The sequence below is a fragment of the Xyrauchen texanus genome, chromosome 17 (assembly GCF_025860055.1).
Source record: "Xyrauchen texanus isolate HMW12.3.18 chromosome 17, RBS_HiC_50CHRs, whole genome shotgun sequence".
NCBI lineage: Eukaryota > Metazoa > Chordata > Actinopteri > Cypriniformes > Catostomidae > Xyrauchen > Xyrauchen texanus.
Window position 1 is genome coordinate 44,233,013 of NC_068292.1, and position 26,226 is coordinate 44,259,238.

The window sequence follows — 26,226 nt, forward strand, 5'->3', positions numbered from 1 at the left end:
AAACGTTATCATAGTCAATTACTAAAGTAAAACAATGGTTAATTGGATCAAAATCACGGTTTCGAAAAAAAATTAAACGTTATCATAGTCAATTACTAAAGTAAAACAATGGTTAATTGGATCAAAATCACGGTTTCGAAAAAAAATTAAACGTTATCATAGTCAATTACTAAAGTAAAACAATGGTTAATTGAATCAAAATCACGGTTTCGAAAAAAAAGAAATAAATAAAAAAAACGTTATCATAGTCAATTACTAAAGTAAAACAATGGTTAATTGGATCAAAATCACGGTATCGAAAAAAAAGAAATAAATAAAAAAAACGTTATCATAGTCAATTACTAAAGTAAAACAATGGTTAATTGGATCAAAATCACGGTTTCGAAAAAAATTAAACGTTATCATAGTCAATTACTAAAGTAAAACAATGGTTAATTGGATCAAAATCACGGTTTCGAAAAAAAATTAAACGTTATCATAGTCAATTACTAAAGTAAAACAATGGTTAATTGGATCAAAATCACGGTTTCCAAAAAAAATTTAACGTTATCATAGTCAATTACTAAAGTAAAACAATGGTTAATTGAATCAAAATCATGGTTTCGAAAAAAAACTAATGAACAAATAAAACGTTATCATAGTCAATTACTAAAGTAAAACAATGGTCAATTGGATCAAAATCATGGTTTCGAAAAAAAAAAAAAACAATAAAACGTTATCACGTCAATTACTAAAGTAAAACAATGGTTAATTGAATCAAAATCACGGTATCAAAAAAAAAGAAATAAATAAAAAAAACGTTATCATAGTCAATTACTAAAGTAAAACAATGGTTAATTGGATCAAAATCACGGTTTCGAAAAAAAATTAAACGTTATCATAGTCAATTACTAAAGTAAAACAATGGTTAATTGGATCAAAATCACGGTTTCGAAAAAAAATTAAACGTTATCATAGTCAATTACTAAAGTAAAACAATGGTCAATTGGATCAAAATCATGGTTTCGAAAAAAAAAAAACAATAAAACGTTATCATAGTCAATTACTAAAGTAAAACAATGGTTAATTGGATCAAAATCATGGTTTCGGAAAAAAAAAACAATAAAACGTTATCATAGTCAATTACTAAAGTAAAACAATGGTTAATTGAATCAAAATCATGGTTTCGAAAATAAACTAATGAACAAATAAAACGTTATCATAGTCAATTACTAAAGTAAAACAATGGTTAATTGGATCAAAATCACGGTTTCGAAAAAAAATTAAACGTTATCATAGTCAATTACTAAAGTAAAACAATGGTTAATTGGATCAAAATCACGGTTTCGAAAAAAAATTAAACGTTATCATAGTCAATTACTAAAGTAAAACAATGGTTAATTGGATCAAAATCACGGTTTCCAAAAAAAATTTTACGTTATCATAGTCAATTACTAAAGTAAAACAATGGTTAATTGGATCAAAATCACGGTTTCCAAAAAAAATTTAACGTTATCATAGTCAATTACTAAAGTAAAACAATGGTTAATTGGATCAAAATCACGGTTTCCAAAAAAAATTTAACGTTATCATAGTCAATTACTAAAGTAAAACAATGGTTAATTGAATCAAAATCATGGTTTCGAAAAAAAACTAATGAACAAATAAAACGTTATCATAGTCAATTACTAAAGTAAAACAATGGTCAATTGGATCAAAATCATGGTTTCGAAAAAAAAAAAAACAATAAAACGTTATCATAGTCAATTACTAAAGTAAAACAATGGTTAATTGGATCAAAATCATGGTTTCGAAAAAAAAAAAAACAATAAAACGTTATCATAATCAATTACTAAAGTAAAACAATGGTTAATTGGATCAAAATCACGGTTTCCAAAAAAAATTTAACGTTATCATAGTCAATTACTAAAGTAAAACAATGGTTAATTGGATCAAAATCACGGTTTCCAAAAAATTTTTAACGTTATCATAGTCAATTACTAAAGTAAAACAATGGTTAATTGAATCAAAATCATGGTTTCGAAAAAAAACTAATGAACAAATAAAACGTTATCATAGTCAATTACTAAAGTAAAACAATGGTCAATTGGATCAAAATCATGGTTTCGAAAAAAAAAACAATAAAACGTTATCATAGTCAATTACTAAAGTAAAACAATGGTTAATTGGATCAAAATCATGGTTTCGGAAAAAAAAAACAATAAAACGTTATCACAGTCAATTACTAAAGTAAAGCAATGGTTAATTGGATCAAAATCACGGTTTTGATAAAAAAATAAAACGTTATCATAGTCAATTACTAAAGTCAAACAATGGTTAATTGAATCAAAATCACGGTTTCGAAAAAAAATTAAACGTTATCATAGTCAATTACTAAAGTAAAACAATGGTTAATTGGATCAAAATCACGGTTTCGAAAAAAAATTAAACGTTATCATAGTCAATTACTAAAGTAAAACAATGGTCAATTGGATCAAAATCATGGTTTCGAAAAAAAAAAACAATAAAACGTTATCATAGTCAATTACTAAAGTAAAACAATGGTTAATTGGATCAAAATCATGGTTTCGGAAAAAAAAAACAATAAAACGTTATCATAGTCAATTACTAAAGTAAAACAATGGTTAATTGAATCAAAATCATGGTTTCGAAAAAAAACTAATGAACAAATAAAACGTTATCATAGTCAATTACTAAAGTAAAACAATGGTTAATTGGATCAAAATCACGGTTTCGAAAAAAAATTAAACGTTATCATAGTCAATTACTAAAGTAAAACAATGGTTAATTGGATCAAAATCACGGTTTCGAAAAAAAATTAAACGTTATCATAGTCAATTACTAAAGTAAAACAATGGTTAATTGGATCAAAATCACGGTTTCCAAAAAAAATGTAACGTTATCATAGTCAATTACTAAAGTAAAACAATGGTTAATTGGATCAAAATCACGGTTTCCAAAAAAAATTTAACGTTATCATAGTCAATTACTAAAGTAAAACAATGGTTAATTGGATCAAAATCACGGTTTCAAAAAAAATTTAACGTTATCATAGTCAATTACTAAAGTAAAACAATGGTTAATTGAATCAAAATCATGGTTTCGAAAAAAACTAATGAACAAATAAAAGCGTTATCATAGTCAATTACTAAAGTAAAACAATGGTCAATTGGATCAAAATCATGGTTTCGAAAAAAAAAAAACAATAAAACGTTATCATAGTCAATTACTAAAGTAAAACAATGGTTAATTGGATCAAAATCATGGTTTCGAAAAAAAAAAAAACAATAAAACGTTATCATAATCAATTACTAAAGTAAAACAATGGTTAATTGGATCAAAATCACGGTTTCCAAAAAAAATTTAACGTTATCATAGTCAATTACTAAAGTAAAACAATGGTTAATTGGATCAAAATCACGGTTTCCAAAAAATTTTTAACGTTATCATAGTCAATTACTAAAGTAAAACAATGGTTAATTGAATCAAAATCATGGTTTCGAAAAAAACTAATGAACAAATAAAAGCGTTATCATAGTCAATTACTAAAGTAAAACAATGGTCAATTGGATCAAAATCATGGTTTCGAAAAAAAAAAAAAACAATAAAACGTTATCATAGTCAATTACTAAAGTAAAACAATGGTTAATTGGATCAAAATCATGGTTTCGGAAAAAAAAAACAATAAAACGTTATCACAGTCAATTACTAAAGTAAAGCAATGGTTAATTGGATCAAAATCACGGTTTTGATAAAAAAATAAAACGTTATCATAGTCAATTACTAAAGTCAAACAATGGTTAATTGAATCAAAATCATGGTTTCGAAAAAATAAATAAAATAAAAAATAAAACGTTATCATAGTCAATTACTAAAGTCAAACAATGGTTAATTGAATCAAAATCAGGGTTTCGAAAAAATAAATAAAATAAAAAATAAAACGTTATCATAGTCAATTACTAATGTAAAACAATGGTTAATTGGATCAAAATCACGGTTTCGAAAAAATAAATAAATAAAACCTTATCACAGTCAATTACTAAAGTAAAACAATGGTTAATTGAATCAAAATCACGGTATCGAAAAAAAAGAAATAAAACGTTATCATAGTCAATTACTAAAGTAAAACAATGGTTAATTGGATCAAAATCATGTTCCCCTTCTGTCACTCACTCGACGTTGTGTCGATTTTAGTGACACAAGGGGTGCCACCTACACTGAACCATGATACGTGATCTGCTGATGCGGTTTCAGCAAGGCTGGGGCCATCTAGCTGTAACACGCATCGGGGAAGGCGTTCTTTTCCAGTCCTATTTTTTCAGGGGGAAAAGACCCCGCGGAGACCAGATCCTGCCCAGTCTGGGGAGGTGAAAATGTGGCAAATACGTCACGTGGGCCTGTTACGCCACAAATGGAAGTGGCATGGTGGTAGGTCCTGCCTAATGAGGGAGGCGACCAGGGCAGAGGGTACTGCACAAGGGAGACACAGGGCCACCTGACAGGGGGCAGGCACGGCCTGGGTCCGATAGGCTAATGCAATGGTGTTGAGTGTCTCTGACAGAGAACGCTTGCAGGTCTCCAACCCTCTTGATGGAGGCGAGCGCAATCAGGAGGGCCGTCTTCTGAGAGAGGGCACTTAGCTCGACTGATTCTAGCGGCTCGAATGGGGTTCTCTGAAGGCACATAAGGACCACGGAGAGATCCCACGAGGGGAACAGGCATGGCCTGGGAGGGTTCAACCTCTTTGCGCCTCTTAGAAACCTGAAAATCAGGTCGTGCTTCCCTAGGGACCTAGGGACCGTCCACCGCATATAGACCGCTATAGTGGCTTCATATACCTTTCAGGTGGACAGCAAAACAGCCGCACCTCCAGCTCTCCCTGTAAGAATGAGAGCACTGACCCGACTGCGCACCTCTGCGGGTCTTCAGATCGGGAATAACGGCAATTTGCGAACAGATGCCACTTTAGGGCGTAAAGCTGCCTGGTAGACGGAGCTCTGGCTTGGATGATCATGTCTACGACAGCTGGTGGTAGACCACTTAGATCTTCCGCATCCTGTCCAGGTGCCAGACGTAGAAGTTCCAGAGGTCTGGGCGGGGATGCCAGGAGGGCCATGGCATGCAGGGTGGAGGCGGCCTGTCCGGAGGCCCTGTAGGATTTCGCTGTCAGCAACGTGTGGGATGATCCCGCCAGGTGGTTGTGCTTTGCGGACACAGGTGCACCGCTACCACTTTGTGTACCCGTTGACCACTACGCCGTCAAGGGTAGTGAGAGCGGACGAGTAAGCAGGTCGGTTCCGGGCAGTAAAAGGTGCCCTCCGGGAAGAAAGGAGTGTGGCTTTGAGTGACGCTCTGACCCGAGCTACCAATCGTCTAGTTGTGAGGGTTGAGGGGTCCAGCCCCACGCTCACAGCGGCCCGGGCAAGCATATCGGACATCTGGGCGGCAGCCTCGAACTGGGCGGTGCAAAACCGAAGGCAGGAGCCCAGCTGAGTCTGCTCTCCGATGCAGCGACGACGTCATCATCCTGCTCCATGGTGCCAACGGAGACATCAGACTGGCCATGAAGCAAGCCGGTCTCACGTCAAGGCCGGACGGAAGCAATCAAGCGTGCTGGGGGGGGCGGGTGGTTCGTGGGGATTTACCCGGCAAAACCACGCCTGCCGAACCCCCCAAATCGCCTCCATTGCGAAGGAACGACGTGGGGGGCGGCTGGAGTGGCATTTCCTTTGAGAAAGGAAAGTCACGACCGCAACGATGCCATCCACAAATGCTGCCTCGGTGTGATCGCAACCCAGAATAACAAGGCACCGCCTATGACCGTCAAAAGCAGAGAGATACCACTGGCGTGCAGAGGAGGGAGAAAGCCGCTGGCAATGTGCCGTAGATCCAACAGCAAAGCTCTCTTTAGAGGTGAGGGGAACAGTGGTGAGATCTTCAGCTCGCTGAACACACAAAGGCTCGTCTCCGAAGAAAGAATCTGACTGAACAGATGCACGATCCCCGCCTTTTATACCCGTATGTCCGGGGACGGGACATGCAAATTCTGTTCGCCAGTTTGGCATTGGCCTTTTTCATGTTCAGAGGTATCCGAGGCTCCCAAAAGAAGCCCCTTGTGTCACTACAATCAACACAACGTCAAAGTGAATGAGATTTGAGTGTTCTGCACCCCTTTACAATACTTCTGCACTCTGTTTTTGATCCTGTGGAAGCAAAATATCAGTTTTCAAAGGAAACGGGACCTACCAGATGTTTGTCCCAGGCCTGGTAGGTTGGTGTTCCACCCTGGATGTAGTTAATAATGTAGAAGATGAAGAGGCTGATGAGAAGGACTGGGCTAACTGCGGCCCACATGATTTTCCAGTACCAGTTTGGCCGATGGCCCAACATGTCCTCAATGTCCTTCTCAAACCTGCAAATTGTGACAAACACTAAATGTGTAAAAACGTCTCTACGTTGTTGACTTTAAGACATGCAAATCTGTGCAAAGCAGCTTTGGGCAAAATTCTGAATTTAACATTTACGCATTTGGCAGACGCTTTTATCCAAAGTGACTTACAGTGCACTTATTACAGGGACAATCCCCCCGGAGCAACCTGGAGTTAAGTGCCTTGCTCAAGGGCCCAACAGTGGCATCTTGGTGGTGCTGGGGCTTGAACCCCCGACCTTCTGGTCAGTAACCCTGAGCCTCAACCACTGAGCCTGGTTTCCCTCCCCATGTCCCCTCCCTCATCCAGGTAGACGGGGTTGACCTGCCGGTAGACGGGGCATTAAGCACGCCCCTCCCCAGGGAAAGGCGGGGGTGTACGTCATGCTGGGGGCTCCCCGGTCTGAGAGAACGAGGGAGGAATGTGGCAGGGCGGGCCGGGCCGAACACTCGCCCCCTAATCAGGCTAATTAGCCCTCGAGAGGGATAAAGGCCGACCGAAGACGGCAGTGCGAGAGAGAGAGAGTTACGGACAGCTGTCCGACATCTTTGTGTGTTTGTCTTTTCGTTTCCGTTTTATATTAAACTATTATTTATATTGTCAAGCCGGTTCTCGCCGCCGCCTCCATTAATCCCTTTACAGCAGCTGTATAAAAACTATATTTTACTGTGTGATATAAATAGTTAGCATGATTTTATATAGATAACATGTTAGCAAAAATAAATAATGCACTTTTACATTGTCATTGTACTAAAGCTAAAATAAATGATTTAAATAGTATTTTAAATATTAAATATATTAAAATATTATTTCACAAAAATATTGATTTGGTATTTACACATTAGTGGTTACAGGTAAAAACTGTATCTGTCAATAGAACAAAAGAATCGTGATTAATCTCATGATTTCCAACGAGTCTTCAAAGCAAAATGAAACCGTAATAATGTCAAACTTTTTTTCCACCCTACATTTAAAAAAACGAATTCTGCGGATCCCCCTAAATTTGAGCATTGTGGGAACTGAAGTCTTCTGCCATCATGGTCCAATTATTTTTAATTATTATTATAATTTACGAAAATGATATAAAACTGTCTATAAATTGAATCTTTAACATAGACTATTAAAACTAGCATTTAGAGCAGATATATTCATTTTTTTGGTATCCATTTCAATTCTAACTTTACTGTGTGATATAAATAGATAGTATAATTAAAATAAATCGAAAAAGCGAAAATAAATAATTCGCTTTTATATTGCCATTGTACGAAAGCCAAAATAATGATTAAAATAGCATTTTTTTTATATTAAATGTATTAATAGAAAATATCGAAATATTCTAAACTGTTAAACTGTCATGAGATCTCCGATAAAATATTTTTTTATTAAAAATAATACTGAATTGTTTTTATAAAGCATAGCTGGAGCGCTCAAAGCAGGGACGGATTACCTACCGGGCCAATGGGGCTTGAACCCACACCCCCCACCCAACCACCCGCCCCCGCTCAACAACTTTTGGTTAGTCGTCAAATATAGTTTAGTCTTCACCTTTTCAGTCCATAGATGTAGCACACACTGAAAACTTCAAAGAACACAATGAAGAGCAGAGACAATGTGGCTCCGTATTCATTAAAGATGGTGAACCAGTAGTTTCCTGAGCCGGTGGTGAAGCCGAAACCCAGAAGCAAACACAGCAGACACACCAGACCTGCCAGACATCAGAGAAACATCACAAACTACACAAGAGCTCAGAGAAGCCATTGTGACTGGGACATTCAATGAAGCAAAATTGCTTGATACGCTTATAATATGGTCATTGTGTGGCAAAAACGGCGTAAGAGTTCCAGTGAGGCACTTACAATGGAAGTCAATGGGGCCAATTTTTGGAAGTTGTCAAAGCAGAAATGTGAAGCTTGTTCTGATATAAAAAGCATTGTTAAAACTAAAGCTGTACCGTTGTTTATATTGTCATTTTTGACAGTCATTTCAGGGTTTTTGTGTTTAAGGTGTTACATCGTCATGGCAACGGAGTTGTAAAATTGGCTGTAACTTTATATAATATAGGAATATTCCTTTAAAATGTTTTAGTAAAAATATATATGCATAGGTAAACATGGCTATTAATTATATGTATTATTTCGTTGGTGCATGTAAATTGAAATGGTCAAATATGATATGAAAGCATTTCAGAAACATGATTTTGAGTTTTTTGTTTAGTTTTTTGCGTTTTCTTTCTTTAACCATTTTAAATCGACTGTTTAGTTGAACTGATGGTTCCTTTAATAAAAAAATCTCTATCACACTTATAAGCCATTTCAGATCAATATAACATATTTAGGAATTTTTGTATATGGATATACACACAATTGAAGTCAGAAGTTTACATACACTTAGGTTGAAGTCATTAAAACGTATTTTTTAACCATTCTACAGATTTAATATTAGCAAACTATAGTTTTGGGAAGTTGTTTAGGACATCTATATTGTCGGTTTACAGACCGATTGTGTCACTTTTAATTGACTATATCATAATTCCAGCGGGTCAGAAGTTTACATACACTAAGTTAACTGTGCCTTTAAGCAGCTTGGAAAATTCCAGGAAATGATGTCAAGCCTTTACACAATTAGCCAATTAGCTTCTAATAGGAGGTGCACTGAATTGGAGGTGTACCTGTGGATGTATTTTAAGGCTTGTCTTCAAACTCAGTGTCTCTTTGCTTGACATCATGGGAAAATCACAAGAAATCAGACAAGACCTCAGAAAAACAACTGTGGACCTCCACAAGTCTGGTTCATCACTGGGAGCAATTTCCAAATGCCTGAAGGCGCCACGTTCATCTGCTCAAACAATAGTACACAAGTATAAACACCATGTGACCACACAGTCATCACACCGCTCAGGAAGGAGACGCATTCTGTCTCCTAGAGATGAACGTAGTTTGTGTGAAAAGTGCAAATCAATCCCAGAACAACAGCAAAGGACCTTGTGAAGCTGCTGGAGGAAACAGGTGGACGAGTATCTAGATCCACAGCAAAACCAGTCCTATATGGACATCACCTGAAAGGTGCTCAGCAAGGAAGAAGCCGCTGCTCCAAAACCACCATAAACAAGCCGGACTACAGTTTGCAAGTGCACATGGGGACAAAGATCTGACTTTTGGGGAAATAATGTCCTCTGATCTGATGAAACAAATATTGAACTGTTTGGCCATAATGACCATCGGTATGTTTGGAGGATAAAGGGTGAAGAACACCATCCCAACAGTGAAGCATGGGGGTGCAGCATCATGTTGTGGGGTACTGGTGCACTTCACAAAATAGATGACATCATGAGGAAGGAACATTATGTGGATATATTGAAGCAACATCTCAAGACGTCAGACAGGAAGTTAAAGCTCGGTCACAAATGGGTCTCCAAATGGACAGTGACCCCAAGCACACCTCCAGAGTTGTGGCAAAATGTCTTAAGAACAACAAAGTCAAGATATTGGAGTGCCCATCACAAAGCCCTGACCTCAATCCCATAGAACACACCTGACTCAGGTACACCAGTTCTGTCTGGAAGAACGGAACAAAATTACAGAAACTTATTGAGAGAAGCTTGTGGAAGGAAACCCAAAATATTTGACCAAGTTAAACAATTTAAAGGCAATGCTACCAAATACTAACAAAGTGTATGTAAACTTCTGACCCGCTGGGAATGTGATGAAAGAAATAAACGTCCTCTCGACTATTATTCATTATTATTAAATATTATTTGTCTGTTCATAACGAAAGCTTGTTAAGCTGGTGACTTGTTTACATGACAAGGTCAAAAATGACCTAATGACCAGAACACATTAAGTTCTGGGTCCTTTTAATGCCAAGTTTGGCTAATGGCTAGTCACCCATCATGCCTACTTTGGTCAAGCTGATCAGCTAGCACCGACAGACAACTTGTGCCAACCAGCACTGCCCATCTAAAACCTGGTGAGTCCATCTTGGAATATAAGCAGGTCCTGAGTGATATTGGGGATTTGCCTCTACACCCTTATTACCGTTGATGGTCTCGTTGCTGAACTTTCGTGACAGAATCTTGAGGTCGCCTAGCGGCGTGATGATGGCCGTGATGTTCCCCAGCATGCTCCCCATCCCTAATAGCAGTAACATGATGAAGTACAGAACAGACCACAACTGAGACAGAGGCATGTTCTTAATGGCCTCACTGTACACGATAAACGCCAGTCCGGTGCCCTCAACAGCCTACATGAAGAGCGAGAGAGAGAGAGAGAGAGAGAGATGCACTCAGTGAAACTATCAATTAGAATAGGGATAGTACACCCAAAATCATGTCATTAATCACAAAGCTTCCATGGAACGAAGAAATCAAATCGCTAATAAATGAATGAAGAAGAATGTGAAAGTGAAAGTGGAGATTTATAGTTACAAATGACTTAAATATTGATCTGTTTCTCACCCAGATTTATCATATCACTTCTGAAGACATGGATTAAACCACTGGAGTCTTATGGATTACTTTTATGGTGCCTTTATGTGCTTTTTGGAGATTCAAATTTCTGGTCACCATTCACTTGCATTGTATGGACCTACAGAGCTGAGATATTCTTCTAAAAATATTCAGTTGTGTTCTGCAGAAGAAAGAAAGTCGGGGATGGAATGAGGGTGAGGAAATAATGAGAGAAATGTAATTTTTGGGTGCACTGCCCCTTTAACCCTCTGGGGTCGATGGACGCGCCGGCGCGTCCTGCTGGATATTTTCGTCATTACAGCAGAAACAACTTAAAATACTCCGCCATTTTTCATTTTCTACTTTTAAATAAAACAATTCAAATTTAAAATAAATATTAGTAATTAGTAAAATACACTTTAAATATGCCCATATTAGAAAATCAGCATATTATAATGATTTCTGAAGGATCATGTGACCCTGAAGACTGCAGTAATGATGCTGAAAATTCAGCTTTGATCACAAATTGCATTTTACAATATATTTAAATAGAAAACTGTTCTTTTAAATTGTAAAATGAGTTCACACAATGTATTTTGGATCAAATAAATCCAGTCTTGGTGAGCAGAAGAGACTTCTTTTAACGTTAGTGTAGGTCTAAAATTAAGTAAAGTCTTTATGTAAAGAAAATATATAGTCAGATGACTTATTTTAACTTAAAACTTGATTTTGACCATTAAGTCTCCTCACATTCATTCTCTATCCCTGATTGATAGGCCCAGGGGAGGGGTCTTTTGTCTCAGGTGTGAATTACATCCATATTCATGATAGTTCACGCCTCCTCGCATATGACCTATCAACACTAAAAGTGTCTTACAAAAGTTAAATTACTATATTGTTTTGTATGAATGAGTGATCAGGATGGTTTTCACATCATTTTGTAGCAAAACTCTAGGCTACAAGATCTAGTTCTCAAAAGTCTTGTGGACAAATGTTTAGTATCTGTTATATGACCTTATTTCAGTGACATAAAAGTTATTTTCTCAAAAGTAACCTCCTCCACCCCACCACCACCTGTTGAGTCCCGTCCTGCACGGGGGTAGGCTCCTCGCCCCTGCCTCCTATAGATATGGCGGTTCCGAGTACAACTTCTTCTGACCGCCAGACGGGGCTTACACCAAAGAGAGACGTTGAACATGTTTACAGTAATATATGTTTCTTATCTTCTCCGTCGTTTCTCAAGCACACATTTACCACTAACACTAACAGTGATATACGGGATGCAGGCCAGTTTACCGTGTCTAATTCTGCCTCCAGGCTGCAGTCTTCTATCTTTGAAGCGATAGCTGCGAACGTCTCCGGATTTGTGTAATTCAGATGAGAGATCCAAGCCGTGATATTATCAACACTGACGACGTCCTCGGATATATCAAATGTGTTGAGCAGCAACAGTTTCATCCTGAAGAAAAAGAGTGAAATGAATGGAAAAGCCATACATAAAAATATGACACCAATTAAAACATTTGGACATGCATGAATGAGGTGTTCTGAGAAATGTTCTGATCGGGTTATGACTTTCTTTCTGCAGCAGAACACATTTGAATAAAAAATAAAAGGTCCTTATAATGCAAGTGGATGGTGATCAGACTTTTGTAGCTCCGAAAATCCATTCGACACCAGCGGTTAAACGAATGTCTTCTAAAGCGGCATGATCGCTTTTAGTGCGAAAAAGACCAATAGTTAAGTATTTTTTTAACTCTAAATCATACATCTGTTCTGCAGCGGTACATGCGTGTGATCTACATCATCGCACCATTAGCTAGGTAACTCCTAGCCAATCACATGTAAGCCATTGTTTTATAAGTCTGCTCACAATCACATTGCTGTTTCAGTGTGCTAACACAGCAACCTCCTCCACCCCACCACCACCTGTTGAGTCCCGTCCCGCACGGGGGTGGGCTCCTCGGAACCGTGTGAGAACGCCGATTCATTCTGACAATTGTTGGATTCATATACATTTGAGCTTGGTGCATGAATGCTGGGAAACTATTTTATTTTATTTCGATTTTTAGACTTTCTCCCCTTTTCCACCCAGTTTGGAACGCCCAATTTCCAATACGTTCCAAGTCCTCGTGGTGGCGTAGTGACTCGTCTCAATCTGGATGGCGGAGGATGAATCTCAGTTGCCTCCGCGTCTGAGACCATCAATCTGCGCATCTTATTGCGTCGCTTGTTGTGCGCGTTACCGCGGAGACCTAGCGTGTGTGGAGGCTTCACGCTATTCTCCGCAGCATCCTCACAACTCACAACTCACCACACGCCCCACCGAGAGCGAGAACCACATTATAGTTACCACGACGAGGTTACACCATGTGACTCTATGCTCCCTAGCAACCGGGCCAATTTGGTTGCTAAGGAAACCCGGCTTGTGTCACTCAGCACGCCCTGGATTCAAACTCGAGACTCCAGGTGTGGAAGCCAGGAAAACTATTTTGTTTAACAGGGTTCAGAATAGAGAATAATGATGTTCGGTTCCGTCCGTTCAGAATCGTTGCGATTTCCATCCTTGTTGTCCACAACACTGAAGGGTCTCACCTTTCCAAACAGCTTTCGTAGTTGAACGTGGCTTTAAAGCCGTAGATGGCAAAGGTCACAATGCTGGCGAACACCGATGTGCCACTGTTGATGAGGGACACGGTGACGGCCTGCCGCTCAAAGTTATTGTTGTAATGGTTGTAACTGGCAAAAGCGATCAGAGTGCCGAAGCCCAGACCCAGAGAGAAGAAGATCTGTGTGGCGGCGTTGATCCACGTCTGAGGGTTTGCCAACTGCTCCAGCTAAACACACATACATTTATCATGCAACAATACAGGAACACTGAAAGATCAAGACTTCAATTGAGAACGCCTCGTACATTCACATTCAATCTTTTAGCATGTGCTTCTCGTCCCTCCTTTTCTTTCCAGAGAGGTTCCAGTGAGTGGGGGGTGTTCACTGTCCTTTTCTGCATAACGCGCCGGCTAGTTTTAACTTATCGCGGCCCATTCGCGCTTGTTAAATTTCGCCCAACAGACCCTCAGTTCTCCCGATGGCCAGTCCGCCCCTGATCGGCCCCAAAGTGCATCGGCCCACCGGGAAAATGCCATATTACCAGTCCAGCCCTGGTATATTGTCAAGCCGGTCCTCGCCTCCTCCTTGCCCATCTCAACCCCTTTACATTGGTGCCAAAACCCGGGACACGAAGTTGGAAGTACGCCCCATGGAGCCCCCAACCCAGTTGGCCGAAGTCCTCCAGTCCCTTGCCGGCCTACATCAAACTCACCAACAAACCCTGCTTGAGCTGCGCAAAGAACAATACCGGCGGTTCTTTGAGATTCTGCGAGCTCAAGCAGAGGACCGGCACGCGGTCCGGAGCCTCCTCAACCAGGAGAGCGCCCCGGCCGCAACCCCGGACAGCCCCCACCCTCCACCCTCCACTCGACACATATAAAAGATAGACTACATACAAAATACTGCACAACTGTCCTTATTGTGAAAACATAAGCTCCTGAAATAAAAGCATGTACTTAATATTCTGAAGTATTGTGGGAAATCCACAATGGCGGTTCTTCATATACGCAATTTAGGCTAGTTGCGTAGGGCGCCCGGTCCGCCAGGGGGCCCCCAAAGCTGTCGAAAGCATCATAAGCAGCCAAGTACTAGTATCTGCTGCCATGCAAACAGCAACGGGAGGTCTGCGTCTGTAAACTGGAAAAGTGAACTTGGGGGAAAAAACTGGGTTCGCTGGACTTTTCTGCATATCGCGGCGCCGTTTTGTGGTCCGTTCTCCATAATGTGGCAGCTCATTTTAGCTTATGAATGGGCCATGGCCCATTCTGCCCATTTCGCAGCCAACCCAACGGACCCCTCGGTTCTCCCGATGTCCAGTCCTTTCCTGATCAGCCCCAAAGTGCGTCTGCCCACCGGGAAAATGCCCGGTATGCCAGATTACCAGTCCAGCCCTGTCGTCATGGCAACGAAGTTGTAAAATTAGCTATAACTTTAGCAAGTGATTTTAATCACACTAAAATCGTGATGTGTGTCTTGCGTCTTTTGAAACGGTGAGTATTTTAACGTTGACAGATTAAACCCCATGGACTTCCATTGGAAGTGTCTCACTGGAACACACATTTTTGGCTTTTATAAAGAAAAGGAGGGACGAGTCGAAATACATTTTTGTGGTAAAGCGACAAAATTCTTGAATTCTGAATTTAAATGTACCTTGGGTGTAAACATGTACTTGACTCCATTCCAGGCACCATGTAGAGTGACTCCACGAATCAGATAAATGATCAGAACCACATACGGAAATGTTGCAGTAAAATATACGACCTGTGTATGAAAGCACTATATATATATATATATATATATACAGTATATGTGTCAAGTATACTAAAGAAAAGACCTGAAGCAAAGTGACAAGTCATACCACTCCGGTCGACTTGACCCCTCTGACGATGGACAGGTACACGATGACCCAGGCGAGCACAAGGCAAAGTGCCTGACCCAAATGAACGCTGCCGTTCTCATCAATAGAAGACGAGATGTTCAGGGTCTCACGGTAGAAGAAATACTGTGTCGGTGAAGCCACCACACATTCTTCCAGATACCCGCTCCGATTGCTGTTGACGGGACACTCCGCCCAGGGTAACACTGACTACACAACAGTATATTGGTCAGACAATTTCGTTTATTTTGCCATTATGAGATTATCCGCATTTATTGTCAATTGAACAGAAAATAATGAATAATGCACATTTTCCCATTTCAAATATTTTTTGTTAATTTTATTGAAGCGAAAATGGAATATTTTTCATTTAAACTCATTCCGAGACAGAATTTTTTTTCGTCCGTTTCCATGTTAACCGGAAATGGAATAAAATAACGGTTAAAAGCATAGACTGTAAAAAAAGATGGCCGAAGCCCCTTCGCTCTTTTCCATTGGTGAGAACTGAAGCCGCCAGTGTCCCGATATGGCGCTGACATCTTGGGACTTGAGTCTGCGCAGTTGCGATTTCGGGACCAGACCTGCTCAGTAGTGAGCAGGAAGTAAAGCCGCGAAATCAAGGCCCCGCCCTCACTCTCGCCGAATCAATCGCAAGCACACGCCCCTGCACTTTTGACTTATGACGGTGTGAAATAATTAATTATAGAAATTTAGATAATCAATTTAAAGCTCCAATCTCCTCAGTCCTCCGAAGATCCCGAAAAAAATTCCGTTGGTGCTTCAGTGACTACTTCGCTCAGAGAACCTGTCAATCACAGCTGTCAATCATGATGTCACAGCAGCGTTTTTATAGCATCAAATAACTAAAAACAAACTTATTTTGAAAGCAAACACTTGAAATGACATCAACGTGTTAGAAACGACAGTAAATGACAGAAACTATCTTTGGAAAAAAGATATGTGAAGTGTAATTGAATTGTTTAGTTGGTCTCACGTCCTGTTGAATAACATGGGGAGGCGGGGCTTATGACCTATACTAGGACCAGCCACCGGGGGGCGATCGAGACGTTTTGGCTTCAATTTTGAGGGCTTGTGCGGCACACTTGGTTAAAACCTGTTACCTTGCGCCCCCAGTTTTGGTGAGGAACGTGGTAAATGACTGTGGCAGGCATATTTCGCACATTTTAGTTTATCGTGGCCCATTCGGCACGTTTCGCACATTTTATAGACTTTAATAGTTCCAGAAGTTTAGCATATCAATTTTATATCGTTTAATAATATAAACAGCATCAATATTACATCCTGTAAAGCCTGAAACATGGTCGGCATATTTTTTACGGTACATTTATGGCAACCACAGCTGCCGGTATTTTACCGTAAATGTAACAGATTTTTTTTTTTTTACAGTTTATGTGGCTGTGCAGAAATAATAAAAAACATAAAATGTGTAAGACATTATTCAACACACATCGAGCATCCATGAAACTTCTACACCTTGTCGAAAGTAGATTTAGTGCAAACTTCTCCATGAACTAACCTGAAAGGAATGGAAGAGGTACCAGAAACTCCAGGCATTGATAACGTTGTAGTAAAGACACAAGTACATTGATGTCACGACACTGGCAATACCTGTAATGTGCAGATTAGATCATAAATATGGAATCACGTGATGTTATGGCGTTATTTATAGCGAGGACCTGTCCCATATTAGACTGACCTAATCCGCCCAGATACGGGCTGATGGCGGTCCACGCCCCGATGCTGCCCAGACGCATCTTCTGCCCGATGGCGAGCTCCATACAGAAAAGAGGAATTCCCTCCAGGAACAACATCAGCAGGTACGGGATCATAAATCCTCCTGAAAAACACAGGAGAGCTCTCTTGCCGTATTTACGTGCTCTTTGTGTTTTTCCGTGACTTTGTTTGAGAACGAGATATTTGTTGTTACTATAGATTTTTACAAATCATTTCATAGATATTTCTAGGCCAGAATGCCATTTCAATTCTAAGTACCATCCCGAAGAATTACTAGATTAAAATGATCCAAAATTGTAATGAGGGTCCATTGATAATTCTGCTTGCCCCGTCCACACATGCAGAAGAACGGGAAACAGCTGTATAGTCACATTTATCAGCTTATGCATTACATATTTGCCGTCGACCGTCGAAGGGTATCGCACTAGCTTCCACCAAGAGCGGTGATTTGAATTTGAGCTATTTCATGAAATATTTTAGAGTAGTGCAAGAAGGCCCATGCATGATTTAGCATTCTCAAAACAATCTGAATTGTTCTGCAAGCGAGACTTGAAGGCAGTAATGATGGATAAGAGGGGGGTCTTGGGTATCTCAGCGAGTATTGATGCTGACTGTCACCCCTGGAGTCGCGAGTTTGAATCCAGGGCGTGCTGAGTGACTCCAGCCAGGTCTCCTTAGCAACTAAATTGGCTCGGTTGCTAGGGAGGGTAGAGTCACATGGGGTAACCTCCTCGTGGTGGTGATTAGTGGTTCTCGCTCTCGGTCAGGGCTGGACTGTGAAGAGAATTCGGCTGTCCTTTTCTGCATATCGCGGCGCCGTTTTGTGGTCCGTTCTCAAAACGGCTTATTTTAGTTTATCGTGACCCATTCGGCACATTTTGCACATTTCAGTTTATAGTGGCCCATTCGGCACGTTTCGCACATTTTAGTTTATAGTGGCCCATTCGGCACGTTTCACACATTTTAGTTTATAGTGGCCCATTCGGCACGTTTCGCACATTTTAGTTTATAGTGGCCCATTCAGCACGTTTCACACATTTTAGTTTATAGTGGCCCATTCGGCACGTTTCGCACATTTTAGTTTATAGTGGCCCATTCAGCACGTTTCACACATTTTAGTTTATAGTGGCCCATTCGGCACATTTCACACATTTCAGTTTATAGTGGCCCATTCGGCACGTTTCGCACATTTTAGTTTATAGTGGCCCATTCGGCACGTTTCGCACATTTTAGTTTATAGTGGCCCATTCAGCACGTTTCACACATTTTAGTTTATAGTGGCCCATTCGGCACATTTCACACATTTCAGTTTATAGTGGCCCATTCGGCACGTTTCGCACATTTTAGTTTATAGTGGCCCATTCGGCACGTTTCACACATTTTAGTTTATAGTGGCCCATTCGGCACGTTTCGCACATTTTAGTTTATAGTGGCCCATTCGGCACGTTTCACACATTTTTGTTTATCGTGGCCCATTCGGCACGTTTCACACATTTTAGCTTATAGTGGCCAATTCGGCACGTTTCGCACATTTCAGTTTATAGTGGCCCATTCGGTACATTTCGCACATTTCAGTTTATAGTGGCCCATTCGGCACGTTTCGCACATTTTAGTTTATAGTGGCCCATTCGGCACATTTCGCACATTTCAGTTTATAGTGGCCCATTCAGCACGTTTCACACATTTTTGTTTATCGTGGCCCATTCAGCATGTTTCACACATTTTAGCTTATAGTGGCCAATTCGGCACATTTTAGTTTATAGTGGCCCATTCGGCACGTTTCGCACATTTCAGTTTATAGTGGCCAATTCGGCACGTTTCACACATTTTAGCTTATAGTGGCCAATTCGGCACGTTTCACACATTTTAGTTTATAGTGGCCCATTCGGCACGTTTCGCACATTTTAGTTTATAGTGGCCCATTCGGCACGTTTCGCACATTTCAGTTTATAGTGGCCCATTCGGCACGTTTCGCACATTTCAGTTTATAGTGGCCCATTCGGCACGTTTCGCACATTTCAGTTTATAGTGGCCAATTCGGCACGTTTCACACATTTTAGCTTATAGTGGCCCATTCGGCACGTTTCGCACATTTCAGTTTATAGTGGCCCATTCGGCACGTTTCGCACATTTCAGTTTATAGTGGCCCATTCAGCATGTTTCGCACATTTTAGTTTATAGTGGCCCATTCGGCACGTTTCGCACATTTCAGTTTATAGTGGCCCATTCGGCACGTTTCGCACATTTCAGTTTATAGTGGCCCATTCGGCACGTTTCGCACATTTTAGTTTATAGTGGCCCATTCGGCACGTTTCGCACATTTTAGTTTATAGTGGCCCATTCGGCACGTTTCGCACATTTTAGTTTATCGTGGCCCATTCGGCACGTTTCGCACAATTTAGTTTATAGTGGCCCATTCGGAACGTTTCGCACATTTCAGTTTATAGTGGCCCATTCGGCACGTTTCGCACATTTTAGTTTATCGTGGCCCATTCGGCACGTTTCGCACAATTTAGTTTATAGTGGCCCATTCGGAACGTTTCGCACATTTCAGTTTATAGTGGCCCATTCGGCACGTTTCGCACATTTCAGTTTATAGTGGCCCATTCGGCACGTTTCGCACATTTTTGTTTATCGTGGCCCATTCAGCACGTTTCGCACATTTTAGCTTATAGTGGCCAATTCGGCACGTTTCGCACATTTTTGTTTATCGTGGCCCATTCGGCACGTTTCGCACATTTTAGTTTATAGTGGCCAATTCGGCACGTTTCGCACATTTTAGCTTATAGTGGCCAATTCGGCACGTTTCGCACATTTTAGCTTATAGTGGCCAATTTGGCACGTTTCGCACATTTTAGCTTATAGTGGCCAATTCGGCACGTTTTGCACATTTTAGCTTATAGTGGCCAATTCGGCATGTTTCGCACATTTTAGCTTATAGTGGCCAATTCGGCACGTTTCGCACATTTTAGCTTATAGTGGCCAATTCGGCACGTTTCGCACATTTTAGTTTATAGTGGCCCATTCGGCACGTTTCGCACATTTTAGTTTATAGTGGCCCATTCGGCACGTTTCGCACATTTTAGTTTATCGTGGCCCATTCGGCACGTTTCGCACATTTTAGTTTATAGTGGCCCATTCGGCACGTTTCGCACATTTTTGTTTATAGTGGCCCATTCGGCACGTTTCGCACATTTTAGCTTATAGTGGCCAATTCGCACGCTTTCAGCACATTTTAGCTTATAGTGGCCAATTCGGCACGTTTCGCACATTTTAGTTTATAGTGGCCCATTCGGCACGTTTCGCACATTTTAGTTTATAGTGGCCAATTCGGCACGTTTCGCACATTTTAGTTTATAGTGGCCAATTCGGCACGTTTCGCACATTTTAGTTTATCGTGGCCCATTCGGCACGTTTCGCACATTTTAGTTTATAGTGGCCAATTCGGCACGTTTCGCACATTTTAGCTTATAGTGGCCAATTCGGCACGTTTCGCACATTTTTGTTTATAGTGGCCCATTCGGCACGTTTCGCACATTTTAGCTTATAGTGGCCAATTCGGCACGTTTCGCACATTTTAGCTTATAGTGGCCAATTCGGCACGTTTCGCACATTTTAGTTTATAGTGGCCCATTCGGCTCGCACATTTTAGTTTATAGTGGCCCATTCGGCACGTTTCGCACATTTTAGTTTATCGTGGCCCATTCGGCACGTTTCACACATTTTAGCTTATAGTGGCCAATTCGGCACGTTTCACACATTTTAGTTTATCGTGGCCCATTCGGCACGTTTCGCACATTTTAGTTTATAGTGGCCCATTCGGCACGTTTCGCACATTTCAGTTTATAGTGGCCCATTCGGCACATTTCGCACATTTTTGTTTATCGTGGCCCATTCAGCATGTTTCGCACATTTTAGTTTATCGTGGCCCATTCGGCACGTTTCGCACATTTTAGTTTATCGTGGCCCATTCGGCACGTTTTGCAGCCGACACACCGGCTCAGTTCTCCCGATGGCCAGCCCGCCCCGATCGGCCCCAAAGTGCGTCATCCCACCAGGAAAATGCCCAGTATGTCAGATTACCAGTCCAGCCCTGCTCTCGATGGGGATTTTACACTCCTACATACTTCAAAGTGTCAAAAAATCATTTAATTTAGGCGTGCAAGCTTACGTTTTGGGTGGTTGTTGCACACCCTAGCACACCCCGCGACTACGCCACTGGTTCAGTTACCAAACCATAATAGCGGGTATTATTCTCATGTGCATAAGAGTGCTGACTGCCCTTAATCCATATTATACATTAAAACAACTCATTTTATTTCTTATTAAACAAAACAAATTTATTTGCATATAATTTATACAATCATCGTATGCAAGTAAATGCACTAGCAAGAAAGCAGTTGATTATGTATATAATAGTTGCAATGTTGCAATGCATAATTTATTAGAAACACCTAATCTCTTTAAACCTTTTCAATATTTATATGTATATATATTCTGCTCACTATATATCTTGATGCCCTGTATGTTGAACTTTGGGGTTAGACCGCAAGAATGAAGGTGATGGAAAGCAAAATATTAATGCTCTTACCTCCACCATGCATTTGGCAGAGGTATGGAAAACGCCAGACATTCCCAAGTCCCACTGCATAAGACACACATGCCAGAACAAACTGCATCGGACTGTCCCAGGACGGACGAGCTTCTTTGGGCATGATGATGATGATGATGGACAAATGCTGCAGAGATCAGCGAGAAAGTCCGGTCACAATTCCCAAGAGACCGACACAGTCTGGGAATATTCCAGAGTTCAGTGTGTAAATCCGAAGTTGAACTTGGAGTTTAAAGTGGGAGTATCCTGGAATCTGGAGGAGGGACTCTCGAGTTTAATTGGTTGAAGTGACACAATTCAGGAAAATGCTTGCTGGGGTGTGTTATCTATCCAAAAATGCTTATTTTTATTGCACAATTTTTAAAAGTGTGTGTTGGAATGAAGAGTGACTTAATAATGCATAATTATATTAAGATTTGTTTGTAAAATAAACTGTTACATTACACAGTAATTTGGAGACTGTGAATCAGAATCAAGGCAAAGAGAAAAACTTCATTTAATAGTGATTAAACATCTAATTACATTAGCGTAAGTGAACAGAGGTGCTTATAACGGCTCATAACACACCAGGGGCGGAGTCAGGGGGTAGGGGGGACAGTGGCCCCTCCCACTCAAAGCCACACCTCTCCGCCCAGGCATCCTGTATCCACTCCCATCCGTTTTGTATCCACACAGCTCCGACAATGATGTTCAAATAGATGCAAGAATACTACACATTTTTGTTTTGTTGAGAAAGCTGTTTTCCCCGTCGGGATAGAATTTTATCAAGCGATTGTTCATAACGGAATTTCACTTCTCAAAACACCTGCTAGATGTAACTTAGCCCATCTAATATGGCAAGCCGATTTAGCTTTTAATGCTCCCAGCGTTACTCATTGTAGTTGCATTTTTACTTATAATATTTCTATTAGCTCTATTTGCATTTTTACTAGTAAGAGTTCAATAGCACAGCTCTGTCGCTGGAATGTGCATGGATGCTGAGCGTTTGCGTCACAACCGAATTACTTTATACTTTGGGCTTAAGACTGCCAACAAGAGAGCTCTGCAATTAAATTCTTACAATTAAGATTTCTAATTAGAGAGCTCTCATGTTGGCAGTCTTAAGCCCAAAGTATTCAGTACTTCGGTTGTGACGCAAACGCTCAGCATCCATGCACAGTTGAACGCGAGCCTGTTAAAGTATATTTCATTTTACTGTGTGCACATTCACACTGGGGGTGAATGAGATACTCGAATGTTACTCTTCAGGAGTTTAGACCCATAAAGGAAAACTCTTCAGATTCGAGTTAAACAATTCCGGGTATCTCATGACCTCCTCACAATTCTAGATCTCTATAACTAGAATTTTACTAGTGAAAATTAAATTCTAGATCTCTATAACTAGAATTTTACTAGGGACAATTCAATTCTAGATCTCTATAACTAGAATTATTTCTAGTGACAATTCAATTCTAGATCTCTATAACTAGAATTTTACTAGTGACAATTCCATTCTAGATCTCCATAACTAGAATTATTTCTAGTGAAAATTCAATTCTAGATCTCTATAACTAGAATTATTTCTAGTGACAATTCAATTCTAGAGCTCTATAACTAGAATTTTACTAGTGACAATTCAATTCTAGAGCTCTATAACTAGAATTTTACTGGTGACAATTCAATTCTAGAGCTCTAAAACTAGAATTTTACTGGTGACAATTCAATTCTAGAGCTCTAAAACTAGAATTTTACTAGTGACAATTCAATTCTAGAGCTCTAAAACTAGAATTTTACTAGTGACAATTCCATTCTAGAGCTCTAAAACTAGAATTTTACTAGTGACAATTCAATTCTAGAGCTCTAAAACTAGAATTTTACTAGTGACAATTCCATTCTAGAGCTCTAAAACTAGAATTTTACTAGTGACAATTCCATTCTAGATCTCTAAAACTAGAATTTTACTAGGGACAATTCAATTCTAGATCTCTATAACTAGAATTATTTCTAGTGACAATTCAATTCTAGAGCTCTATAACTAGAATTTTACTGGTGACAATTCAATTCTAGAGCTCTGTACCTTGAATTTTACTAGTGACAATTCCATTCTAGATCTCGGTAACTAGAATTTTACTAGTGACAATTCCATTCTAGATCTCCATAACTAGAATTTTACTAGTGACAATTCCATTCTAGATCTCGGTAACTAGAATTTTACTAGTGACAATTCCATTCTAGATCTCCATAACTAGAGTTTTACTAGTGAAAATGCAATTCTAGATCTCTATAATTAGAATTATTTCTAGTGACAATTCAATTCTAGATCTTGTAACTAGAATTTTACTAATGAAAATTAAATTCTAGATCTCCATAACTAGAATTATTTCTAGTGACAATTCAATTCTAGATCTTGTAACTACAATTTTTACTAGTGACAATTCAATTCTAGAGCTCTATAACTAGAATGATTTCTAATGACAATTCAATTGTAGAGCTCTATAACTAGAATGATTTCTAGTGACAATTCAATTCTAGATCTTGCAACTAGAATTTTACTAATGAAAATTAAATTCTAGACCTCTGTTTTTGTCAGAATGGGGACAAACACCTAAAGCTCTCTTGACCTCCGTGAACCTCAAACCTGTGATTTACATTCCCTGTATGGAGAGACTTGCTGTGAAGCTTCTGTAAGTTTCTGCAAATTCTTACCTTTTTTAAAGACTGCTAGATTGATGTGAAAAACGTGCTATTATTATTTTAGTAAAGTTTAGCTTTTCTGTATTTTTATTTTGCTTTCACTGATGATTCACTTTGGCGTCACAGCAAGTAACAGCTGCATAACTGCACACAAACTTGTTTGTCATGTACCCCACTGGTAGAACACCCCAATGTGTGTGGAGTGACCTGGGACAAATACAAGTCGCAGGTTTATTTGATATCTCAGAAGCTTCACTGCTCAGAACCGCTGGGAGAAGATGAACAAAATGCATTTTTAACCAGATGGGGAATTCAGCATGACGCCACTCGACGAGAGGTGCACAACATACCGTGCACAAGTATGTGCCAAAATACACCAGAGTTCAATTTATAAAGCAACACAAGGACATGTTGCATTCTCAGCGGCACTAAGGCTGACATTAGCATTAAAACTTGATTTTCAGACCTGTTATAGCGGAGAAACAGTTTCAAGAGAATATCGCTGAGCAAGTTAGTTCAGGTTAATTAAACTGTCGACATATTTGGAAAACCTCCAGATAAATGAGAACACGATTTCAAACTCTGCACAACTGGACGGCTGACTTCCAAATGTTCCTGAATTCAGGAATTCTTGAGTTTTAACATTTTATTAATTAATCTTGGCCAATGTGCATTTCATAATAAATACAATGACCTCTGGGTGCCGCAAGTAAATAACTCAGTTTTTGTTTGAACTTTGGCCTAGTTTGTTTCAGATCTGCATTTTTGAGATCACAGAAGCCCTTTTCCACCACTTAAATGACAACGGTAAGTCATAACTAGATAGGTACATTTCCTGAAGAAAATGTGAGTGGTGCTTGCCGTGGCAAAACTCGTTAAATAGCATTTTCTAACTTGTTGCTAAGCACTAAAATAATGGTCATAGAATGTTGCTAGCATGTGTTTTTAATGATGGTAGCATGTAGGTGTTATGTTTGTGTTAACATGATGCTAGCATGTTTTAGTACGTTGCTAGGCGATGTTAGCATGTGTTAACAGGATACTAGCAGGTTTTTAGCACGTTTTAGCACTTCGCTAGGTGATACTAGCATGTGTTAACACGTTTTTAGCTTGTTTTAGCACTTCGCTAGGTGATGTTAGCATGTGTTAGCACGTTTTTTAGCATGTTTTAGCACTTCGCTAGGTGATACTAGCATGTGTTAACACGTTTTTAGCTTGTTTTAGCACTTCGCTAGTTGATGTTAGCATGTGTTAGCACGTTTTTTAGCATGTTTTAGCACTTCGCTAAGTGATACTAGCATGTGTTAACACATTTTTAGCTTGTTTTAACACTTCACTAGCTGATGCTAGCATGTGTTAGCACGTTTTTAGCTTGTTTTAACACTTCACTAGGTGATACTAGCATGTGTTAGCAGGTTTTTAGCATGTTTTAGCACTTCGCTAGGTGATACTATCATGTGTTAGCACGTTTTTAGTTTGTTTTAGCACTTCGCTAGTTGATGCTAGGATGTGTTAGCCTGATGCTAGCACGTTATTAGCATGTTTTAGCACTTCACTAGGCAATGCTAGCATGTGTTAGCATGATGTTAGCACGTTTTTAGCATGTTTTAGCACTTCGCTAGGAGATGCTAGCATGTGTTAACATGATGCTATCACGTTTTTAGCATTTTAGGGTGTGGCTATGAAGATTTTAGGTCATTACTTATTGGCTGCTTGATAATATAAATCCTCTGAGGGAGAGAGAGAGGGAGAGATGCAGGGCTGACAGGCCCTTTGGTGTCTGTGTGTGTGAAAACGTCGGTTGGGATTTAAATTTCTGAACATTCCG

General features: G+C 39.8%; 2 protein-coding genes across 2 annotated transcripts in view; one reads left to right on the forward strand and one right to left on the reverse strand.

Annotated features, from left to right (window-relative positions):
• The window catches only part of LOC127657853 (sodium- and chloride-dependent transporter XTRP3-like), a 40,363-nt gene extending 18,356 nt beyond the window's left edge, over positions 1 to 22,007 (reverse strand). Inside the window, exons 1-10 of the mRNA XM_052146798.1 lie at positions 21,705 to 22,007; positions 17,076 to 17,216; positions 16,896 to 16,987; positions 15,341 to 15,568; positions 15,133 to 15,243; positions 13,468 to 13,709; positions 12,169 to 12,331; positions 10,463 to 10,667; positions 7,974 to 8,133; positions 6,247 to 6,412 (exon numbers count right to left, since the gene is read on the reverse strand). Of these exons, the coding sequence (XP_052002758.1) occupies positions 6,247 to 6,412; positions 7,974 to 8,133; positions 10,463 to 10,667; positions 12,169 to 12,331; positions 13,468 to 13,709; positions 15,133 to 15,243; positions 15,341 to 15,568; positions 16,896 to 16,987; positions 17,076 to 17,216; positions 21,705 to 21,828 (1,632 nt within the window). The 5' untranslated portion in view covers positions 21,829 to 22,007. The remainder of the gene's footprint in view (positions 1 to 6,246; positions 6,413 to 7,973; positions 8,134 to 10,462; positions 10,668 to 12,168; positions 12,332 to 13,467; positions 13,710 to 15,132; positions 15,244 to 15,340; positions 15,569 to 16,895; positions 16,988 to 17,075; positions 17,217 to 21,704) is intronic.
• A 2,882-nt stretch (positions 22,008 to 24,889) lies between these two features.
• Positions 24,890 to 26,226, forward strand: part of LOC127657866 (gamma-glutamylcyclotransferase-like) — an 11,299-nt gene continuing 9,962 nt past the window's right edge. The window contains exon 1 of the mRNA XM_052146819.1: positions 24,890 to 25,205. The gene's annotated coding sequence lies outside the window, so the exon portion shown is untranslated. The remainder of the gene's footprint in view (positions 25,206 to 26,226) is intronic.